This window comes from Stomoxys calcitrans, chromosome 2, assembly GCF_963082655.1.
Source record: "Stomoxys calcitrans chromosome 2, idStoCalc2.1, whole genome shotgun sequence".
In the NCBI taxonomy this organism is placed as follows: Eukaryota; Metazoa; Arthropoda; class Insecta; order Diptera; family Muscidae; genus Stomoxys; species Stomoxys calcitrans.
Genome location: NC_081553.1, coordinates 166,456,159 through 166,466,617, shown reverse-complemented (window position 1 = coordinate 166,466,617; position 10,459 = coordinate 166,456,159). Strand labels below are relative to the sequence as shown.

The 10,459-nt window shown below is 41.5% G+C and overlaps 1 protein-coding gene across 3 annotated transcripts in view; it reads right to left on the bottom strand.

The window, feature by feature from the left end:
* The window catches only part of LOC106081263 (putative cysteine proteinase CG12163), a 124,244-nt gene that overhangs the window by 1,060 nt on the left and 112,725 nt on the right, over window positions 1–10,459 (bottom strand). For all 3 annotated transcript variants that reach the window (XM_013243109.2, XM_013243119.2, XM_013243127.2), the window contains 5 exons: window positions 5,693–5,832; window positions 5,242–5,627; window positions 4,974–5,149; window positions 4,734–4,906; window positions 29–207 (listed from right to left, as the gene is read on the bottom strand). In XM_013243109.2, coding sequence (XP_013098563.1) covers window positions 29–207; window positions 4,734–4,906; window positions 4,974–5,149; window positions 5,242–5,627; window positions 5,693–5,832 — 1,054 coding nt within the window. The remainder of the gene's footprint in view (window positions 1–28; window positions 208–4,733; window positions 4,907–4,973; window positions 5,150–5,241; window positions 5,628–5,692; window positions 5,833–10,459) is intronic.

Genomic DNA, 10,459 nt, shown 5'->3' with positions numbered 1-10,459 from the left:
TTCTCGATAGGGTTTGAGCTCTACCTACCTATCGAAATGGGGCCATTAGCAATTAACCACTGAGCCATGGCTGTTTCGTTCTTGGGCAAATCAACGTGACCCTTTACTTTAACTTGTACTCTCGATTTGTCAAAGTGACACTGTTCTTTGCGGGCATGATAGGGATATTCACTTTCCAATTCCAAACCACCAATTTTCTCAATAGCTCTGCAAAAAAGTTAATTAAACCATTAGAAGAAGGAGAAGAAAATTTAAAATGTAAAATAACAGTTTGCCTAGCAGAATCAGTACCGTTTTCATACCCTCCAACATAGAATGGGGCTATACTAATTTCGTCCTTCCGTTTTTAACACATGGAGACATTGATCTGAGACCCAACACAATATATACATATATCCTGGATCCTCTTGACATTTCAAGTCGATTAAGCCATGTCCGTCCGCCTGTTAGTCTGTCGACAGACAGTCCTTTTGCGTGGTTACTTTCGGAGGAGTAGAGCTAGTTGCTTGAAATTTTGCACAAGTACCTTCCTATTAGTGTTGGTCGAATGGGATGGTAAATGGGCCACATCGGTCCATGTTTTGATAAAGCTGACATATAAACCCATATCGTATCTCGACTTCTGGAGCCTCGAGAGGACACAATTCCCATCTGATTTGGCTGAAATGTCGCATAAACTGTTTTGTTTTGGCTTTCAATAACTGTGGTTAGAATGGTTCAAATCGGTTCATTAACTGAGATAGCCCCATATAAACCGACCTCGGAACATGACTCTTTGAGCCTCTAAAGGGGGATAGTCTCATCCGATTTTATTGAAATTTGCCGATATTACCGAAACGTGCCAATAATGGTCTGGTTGCATGAGGTGTTTTGTTTCGACATCCAATAAATGTGTCAAGAATGGTCAAATTCAGTTCATAACCTGATATAAATGCGATATAAACCGATTTCGGATCTTGACTCTTTGAGCCCCCAAAGGGCGCAATTCTTATTCGATCTGGCTGAAATTTCGCATGAGGTGTTTTATTTCGACTTCCAATAAATCTGCCAAGAATGGTCCAAATCGATTTATAACCTGTTATAGCTGCGATATAAAACGATCTCAGATCTTGACTCTCTGAGCCTCTAGAGAGCGCAATTATTATCCGATTTTACTGAAATTTCGCATGAGGGGTTTTGTATCGACTTCCAATGAATGTGTCAAGAATGGTCAAAATCGGTTCATAACCTGATATAGCATCGATATAAACCGATTTCGGATCTTGACTCTTTGAGCCTCCAAAGGTCGCAATTCTTATTCGATTTGGCTGAAATCACGTAAACTTTTGCTATGGCTTACAACAACCATGCAATCCCATATCAGCCAGTTGTACGCACCGGATTCACCCGATGGCATCCTACATCGGTAAGGGCTGCCCTCTAAGTGTATGTGTTCGTTCTTTTTTTCGTGGGGAGCACATCCCGGAGTGCCTTCTTCGCACACTTATGGATTGAAAAGAACCCCGGACCCTGGTTTTGTTCGGTTTACCAGAACCGCAACCATCATCGGTCGGTGTCGGTGAGGTGTAACCGGTGCATAGAGTGGGCGCATTTCCGATCTTGCTCTAGCCTTACGTCACTACTGGAGTATAGTCGCACTGAATATGTTGCAAAGTGCTGTGCGAACATGGACAGCGTCTTCGTCGTCGGACTATGTGACACCCCCGCCCCCTCCCGTGCGGCAATATAAACAACAGCAGCATCCCAGCCCAAATATTGCTGGGCCAGTGCTGGGAAGTGTATCCTTCTTGCAATTGAATTGCAATGGTCTGAAAAGCAAGATCGACGAAATAGTGGATCTTGCCGTATCCCGAGAGTGACAGGGCTAGGAGGAGAGCCATCCGTGGTCTCCGAGCCGATGGACAGCCATCGCAATTTGCCGTGGACGAAGTACCATGGCACCAAGTCATCAAAAGCGTTGGGCCCCGACGGAATCTCTACACTGATTCTGAAGAATCAGGTTCTAACTGGAGTCGAGTACTTTACTCCAGGCCATGGGATAGGACGGTCCTCGTGGCAATAGACCTATCGAAGGCATTCGACACGGCCAGCCATGCCAAAGGACATCGCTAATACGTCCTTCCAGCCAGGCCTGAGACGCTGAGTATTGAATTATCTGTGTGGTCATTTGTAAAATTTAGGGATAAGAAATCGAAACATCGTAGAGTGAAACAGGAAGTTCCCCAAGGCGAGGTGTTATCTTCGACACTTTTTAACCTCTATCAATCCTCCATCAGGAGACCAAGATTATACCCTTGCGAAGATATAACTACATGCTGTCTAGAGACCATTCATGTTGCAGAGACCATTCAAATCATCTTCTTGTGGATAGGTATCCACCGCCCAGAAGCCTTAAGCCTTCTATGCTACAAGACAGAACATCTAAATCAAACGGGTCTAGACAACATTCATACAGACACGGTAGCAGATGCGGTGAATGGCTGACGGGTGAATGTGGTCCTTGGAGAACTACCGCCTCCCATTACACCTTAAGAAAAAAAAACATTGGTAAGGAAACAAAAACATTTGATTACTGTAAAATTTTGCTCGCGAAACAATTAAAAATTTTAGCGACTTTTCCAACCTAGGTTAGGTTAGGCTAGGTTGAAAAGGGGGTGTGGAATCCGCCCCATGCCACTATGGACATACACCTAAGCCATTGCCTTGTTATGTGCTCTAAAAAGTACAATGCAACCTCGGAAAAGAAAATCTAAGTTAGGAATTCCGTACTATTTACAAAATCCCTAATTGTTTTTCATGCCACGCCCTCGTGGTTGGTGATTTTCTCGTTAGTCTTGATTGGCGCTATGAATAGTGATTCACGCTCACGCACGAAGAATTTTAATACTATCACGCACGCCCACGTTATTAGATTTGGATTTCACGTGATTCACACGTGACATGACTACTCACGACTCATGTACACACCTCTACTTCCCATCCTTTCCAATACCAATACCTTTCATTTGATACCCATATTGCCTCAATCGGTAAATATGTAATTTTTGATGGTTTTTTGGAGTTTGGGCGGGCCTCCGACAGTTGGGTTCAAATTGTTATATCATGCTCGCACTCTACGCTTACATACCTTTCTTTAAATATCCATATTGTCCCATTCGGTAAAGATGTCCGATTGGGTGGGTATTGGGTAGGGCTTCCCCCAAGGTTATTTGACCCCAAAGTTTTATACCAATTTTGTGTTTTTGGATTACCATAAGGGGGCATACAAAATTTCGTTTTAATCGATGCACCCGTCTCCGAGATCTGGAGTTAGGGGGAAGGTCCGCCTCCCTAGCGGATATCCCAAAAAAAGGTACCCTATTTTCACCGGTCAAACAAACAAAGCGCAACACTTTCATTTTTAAATAATAGAAGATGTGTTCAGTGCAGAGAGGCCACCGTAGCGCAGTGGTTAGCATGTTCGCCTATGACGATGAACGCCTGGGTTCGAATCCTGGCGAGACCATCAGAAAAAATTTTAAGAGGTGGTTTTCCCCTCCTAATGTGAGGCACTATGCCATGTAAAACTTCTATCCAAAGAAGTGTTGTACTGCGGCGCGCCGTTCGCACTCGGCTATAAAAAGGAGGCCCATTGAGCTTAAATTTGAATCGGACTGCACTCATTGATATGTGAGAAGTTTGCCCCTGTTCCTTAGTGGAATGTTCATGCGCAAATTTGCATTTGTGTTCAGTGCATTAGTCTAATGAGATTTCGACAAGAGGAAGTCGTAAGTAAAAAAAAAATGGAAAAATGGAAAGGAGGCAATGGAGCACTTGCTTTATTCATGTCCGGGTTTGCAGGAGCTTAGGCTCTTCATCTTGGTTAGACAGTTTTTCTCCAATGTCAGGGAAAACATATTAAAAGGTTTCCCTAAATACATGGACAATGGTTTCGATAGGGGACTTGATAAGAACCTCATATGCTTAAATGAACATGGACACGCAGGGTCACTAACAGGCACTGGACCAGTGGTCTTCTTTTATTATCCGATTTTGCTGAAATTTGGGACAGTGAGTTGAGTCCAGTCGACATCAAACTTCAATTTAACCCAGATCGGGCCAGATTAAGATATAGCTGCCATATAGACCGATAACTCGATTTAGGGTTTTGGGCCCAAAAAAGGCTCATTTATTGTCTGATTTTGCTGAAGTTTGGTACAGTGAGTTGTGTTAGGCCCCTCGACATCTTTCTGCAATATGGCACAGATCGTTCCAGATGTGGATATAGCTGTAATGTAGACCGATCTCTCGATTTAAGGTTTTAGACCAAATTTCCGATTTCGCCGAAATTTGGAACAGGGAGTTGTGTTAGCCCCTTTGAGAGCCCTCTTCAATTTGGCCCAAATCGGTTCAGGTTTGGCATAGCCTGCCATATAGACCGAACTCTCGATTTAATTATTGGGCCCATAGAAGGCGCATTTATTTTCCGAAATTGCCGAAAATTGGGATAGTGAGTTCTACAATTTGGCCCAGAACGGATCAGATTTGGATATAGCTGCCTTTTAGACCGAACTCTCGATCAATCCAAATCGCACCATATTTCGATATAGCTGCTATGAAGGCATCAATTATGAATTTATCACCAGATTATGACGAAAGGTGGTTTACATATATACCCGAGGTGGTGGGTATCCAAAGTTCGGCCCGGCCGAACTTAACGCCTTTTTACTTGTTTTTTTATTTCTATTACTTACTCAAAAGCATTATCAGGTAATCCACCATTGCATGCTGAATCGGATGTATCACAATCTAATAGCTCTTGTTCCGAATATTCTTGTAATTTACCAGTTTTCACAGCATGCAAACCTTCAAGATTGCCGGTAACACTGAAAGCCCAACAGGAACCACATTGTCCTTGATTTTTAACCTATGAAATGAAGTGTACAAAAAAAATGAGAATGTACAATTGCTATAGGGGACAGTGCAGAACTTACAGGTGTAATGACACCCTTGTCTCTCCAATCGAATTCTCTAGGCAATTCAATGTTGGGAATTTCCGCTTTAGGTGTTAGAGCAGCCTTGGCCTGATCTCTCTGCCACATGCCGGTACGTTGTTTATATTCGGTGCTAGTTAAGTCAGCAAATTCAGTGATGCCATACTTGGCGCTACCTAAAAACCAAAGTGACAAATAATGTAGCGAGTGATTGATGATGTAACGATCAGACAGGCCATAGAAAACAAAAATTGCCTATTTTTTGTACCTTGCTCATTTTCATTTAAATCCTGAATAATCTTCAAGTTTTGTCTGAAGATACGCAGACGCATTTGTCTCTCCATGTTGGTGTGATAGCGGCGCTTATATTTGACCTGGAATTTGGAGAATAAATGTTCGACTTTGCTCAGGCTATGGTGATTTAGTTTCTTGTGGCTCTTCTTTTCAGCATATTGAAGGGAACGTCTTAAACGTTGCTTCACCAGCTTCCTTTGTGGGCAATTGACAGTGATTTCGTTCATATCTGCCCAACTTTTAGACCAAATTTGCACCTCACAACGAACTTCTTCGCCTTCCGAATCGATTAGATCACAATCGATTTTGGTCAATGTTCCAGACACCAATTGTTTGCTAGCCTTGTGTACCTTTGAAAGTCTGCAAGAGAAATGGATTTATAACAGACATTTTTAGAGCCGCAAATTGATGCTAGCTGAACATACTTATAAGAGGGTCCATCACCGGTAGCCAATTTTTCCAAAGATTTTGTAAGAAGTTCTTCGGCCTTATCATTACTGAGACTGGTAGTTCCACCGACAAGATTAGCACTACGTTTGGCACGAATCATTGGCTCTTCTTCAACCTATATGTAATTGAAACAAAAAGGAGATACATAAAATATTTGACTTTCGTAAATTAATAAAATTTTAATTTTTCATATATAAAGAAGAGAGGACACAACAAAACTACAATATGCTTCAATGTTGTATTAATGAAATACTAGCTAGCACGGTCAACTAGCTAGCGCGGTGTAAAATCGTAAAAGGAAACAAATATGACTGATGCTGAACTGATAAAGAAATTCATGTCACGAAGGACCGGAATCCACACTTGAATAAAGCCGCAAAAATACCATAGGGCGGTATTTGGACTTTATAACAAATTACGATGTAATATGTGTATTCTGCTCCCAAAGACTTTTTATTTGAATCACTTTTTATCTCTATCGGTCGACATGTTAATTTTTAGAGACATGTCCCCAACCTTGGACATAAGATTCATATTCTACTCCCAACGACTTTTTATTTGAATCTCTTATTTTTTCGATCGGCCGACATTTCCAAGATTATTTATGGGAGTGAGGCAGCCTACAGAAACTTTGTCCCGAATATTTTTTTTAATTAATTTTTTTACAACTAAGTTACATTTATCTAGTAATTTTAAAATAACGCATAAACAAATAGTATAAACTAGAAAATTTAGCCTAGTTTGAATTCATGTTGTGGAAATAGTTCATCGGATTTAGGACCTCTTAAGGGACTGGAGTCTTTTGTTGATGTTGTTGTAGCAGTGTGTTATACACTGAGGCGGCAGCCCTTACCGATGAAGGACTCCATCGGGTCAATCGTACGTACGTACAACCGGCTGCCGAGGGTGACTGGATAGCTTCCAACAATGTTGTATAAGTCAGAGTTAACATGACCCTGTAGTTTATTCGCATGGTTCAGGGCGTTGATGGAGACTTGGGATTGAGAACATTTCTTCCTTACTCCCAAGTCTCTGTGCAGATCGGTGTTACGTATGTACTATGGTGCATTAGCTATGGTACGAAATATCAATTTTTGTATTTTTGTTTTGATCTTTTCTATTTCGTTCTTGGCAGCGCAACCCCAAAGCTGTATTCCGTATGTCCATATTGGTTCGATCATTTGATTATACAAAAGAAGTTTATTTTGAATCGATATTCTATGGTCGACTAGCATCCAATACACGGGATAGCTATGAGCACCACACAGGCTGAAACGTTGAGTTCCTATCTGCAAGCTACCAGGTTAGTGGAATTCTCCATAAGGTGTAGTTGCATCGACAGTCGCGGACAATTAGCGGTATCGAGCGGAGATTCTAAGTGAGAGGTTGGGCGGCACCGGCTCTTGCATAAATACTGAGACAAGGCGGGTTATTGGCGCCTTTATATAACCAATGGCCATCCTGTTCCCGCGGCGATCGGTCCTTTGGTCCGGAACGAGCTTACTCACCTACAGGATCTTGACGAGGATCGCCACCTCCACATGAAAATCTGGCTACAACAACAACAACAGCTCGGAGAATTTTATTTTTTATTTTCTTCCTTTTTTTTCTCGCGCGCTCTTTCCTTTTAATTTTTGTGTCTAGGGACATTCCCAAATACGTTGCTATGTTTGCGAATGTTATTACTTTTCCATTTATATGCAATGGTAAGTAAAGAATATTAATATCAGATTTGTACTCTAGTCTCATATACTTTTTAATTATATTGTCCTTATTGGCCTACATGTACTTATGTGAGTTTTTAGAGGCTGTATGGGGCCTCTAAAAATTGTCCTTAACTATGAATAGTAGATCCGTGTTCTAGTACCAAAGGGTTTTCATGTCACCATTCAGCCTACTTTTCGTTTTGGAAGGTATTTTTTGGCCACCGACACTTCGTCCCAAATTATCAATATCCCGACAGTTTATCAAAAATATTACTACCTTTATTAGAGACCCATTTTGTGTGGATGGGTATCCATGTCTAGATGGCGGAAGGCTTTCCACAGACACTTGGCCCCAAATTTAGATATAGGATTCGTAGTCAACTCCTTAATACGTTTATTTCGTATCCATAATATCCTGATCGTGTGCTGCGCATGATATATCCTGGCACCTGCTTTGCCCATGTTGATGCTGCAGCGTTTGCCCATCGTTGGTTCCCTTAGCTTTTGTGGTTGTGTTCGGTCATCCGTTGATTGATTGTGAGTCCCAAGTTGAAGCAGATATGTGTGGCGTAGCCCGTGAGTGCTGCCGTGTCCTGTTTGTGTTTATCGTCCTGATGTATGTTGTTGTGGTGCATACTTTTGTATGCTGGCTTAAGGTCGGCTTTCTTCCAGGTGACCAGTACGGAACTGTTTGGGGTTCAACTGGTAGTAGTATTTTAAGGTTACTATCTGATGCAGCGACATGTCGCTATTATTTTGCTCATAGAACTCAGTACCACTTATACGGAGTGTGTTCCGTTATCTTCGTCCCCATTTTTTTTTAGTGCGTTTTGGCAGTTAGGCAGAGAAAAGTAGAAGTCAGTACAAAGCTTTACAGCAAAATTATCAAAGAGCAACATTTTCGCTGTGCCTTCTGTCACCCTCCAATAGCTTTTATTTTAACACTATTTTGGCATGGTCGGTGAATTACTCCTGTTTGGGGTTGTTACACTCAGTCATTTCCCCTAAAGGTGGTTGCCAAATTCGTTCTTTACTTCAAATATCCCATATAGCCATGTTCAAGGTCAAATGAGTCCTATTTTGGGAATGTAAGGTGGAGGACGGTCCTCCAGACAATTGACCTCGAAACCGATTATCAGTTTCGTGTTCTACTCCAAATATCTTTCATTTGAACCCCATATTGCCATGGTTAGCAAATATGTCCTGTTGGAAAAGGTTTTGGGGGTGAGGCTACCCCTAACACTAGGCCACCAAATTGAATATCAGAATCGTTTTCTACTCTCAAAAACTTTTCATTTGAGTCCCATATTGTCATGATTGCTCTTTACAACCCTTTTGCAGGGTTTGGGGGTGGGGCGGTTCCCTCAAGTACCCTACCCCAAATTTGGATAGCAGATATTTGTTTTTAGCGTAATCCATCCATTTCCGATTTCTGGCGTTTTTAAAAATAACGCTAAGGGGGAGGGTTCTTCCCAATTCGGATATCGTAAAATGAAGTACTCCATTTTCACCACAGGACAGCCACCAAACAAACCAACAGACATAAAAGGGTTTTTATATATAAGAAGATGATAAGTAGATGTTCACAACCAAGTGTTTGAAAACAATTAACTATGGACCGCATGGGATAGGTTCTCTGAATGACTTTCAAATATTAGGTTAGGTTGAAGTGGCCGTCTGCCATCGACTCACTCATACTTTTTCGTCCATTGTGATACCACAAGAACAGAAGAAGGAAGATGCCTTCTAGTTCCTACCGTTGAATCATCCAGACCGCTTTAAAAAGCCCAATAACTTACGAGTGTTCACATCCGCTAAATCAGACAGGTTCTCAAAGAAATGAGAACCTAACATGCAACGCCTTCTGATTGCTAGTGTGGGACACACACACAGAAGGAGTTCTCTCTTCTTCGATGTCTTCACAGCTTCTGCAAAAGTGGTTGCTGGCAACCTTTAGTCTGTCAGAATGTTTTCCGAATGGCTGAGACGTCTGTTCTAGCCAATGACAGCAAAGCAGTAGACCTCTTCAAGTCTAGATTAGGCCACATGTAATGCTCATAGCCCCCTCTTTGAGACCATCTATCATTCGTTTTCTTTCGGGTCTGGTCCTGAAAACTTAGCTTACACGTCGCTAGAGGCATACCCACAGATTCCAGTATCCCTGGAATGTGTAGGGTAGTTCCTAGTCTCTCAAGCTCGTCCTCTTTACAATTCCCAGGGATATCTCTGTGGTCCGGCTCCCAAAACAGGTGAATTTTGAACTATTCCGCCATCTCGTTCGGAGATTTGCAACATCGAGGGCGGTTTTTGTGTTTTGGGTTTTGTTCTCCAGGGATTTAATGGTTGCCTGGCTGTCTGAGAATATATTTATGCCAATTGTCGTAATGACATTATATCACAGGCATTCCACCACTTCCTTAATTGCAAGGCAAAAGGAATGGCAATTGCGCCTTCTAGAAGATCAATCTGAAGATCGGTTTATATGGCAGCTATAACAGGTTATGAACCGAAACACTTCATGCTAAAATTTCTGCTAAATCAAATAAGAATTGTGCCCTCTAGAGAAGCAAGATCCTAGATCGGTTTATATCGCTGCTATATCAGGCTATGTACTGATTGGACCACTCTTGACACAATTGAATCATGTTTGAAGTTGAAACAAAACACTTCATGCGAAATTTCTGCCAAATCGGATAAGAATTACGCCCTCTAGATGATCAAGAAGTCAAGATCCGAGATCGGTTTATATTGCAGCAATATCAAAACATGGACCGATATGGCCCATTTATTGGGTTGCCCAAAAAGTAATTGCGGATTTTTTAAAAGAAAGTAAATGCATTTTTAATAAAACTTAAAATGAACTTTAATCAAATATACTTTTTTTACACTATTTTTCTAAAGCAGGCAAAAAGTAACAGCTGATAACTGACAGAAGAAAGAATGCAATTACAGAGTCACAAGCTGTGAAAAAATTTGTCAACGCCGACTATATGAAAAATCCGCAATTACTTTTTGGGCAACCTCCACGATGAATCG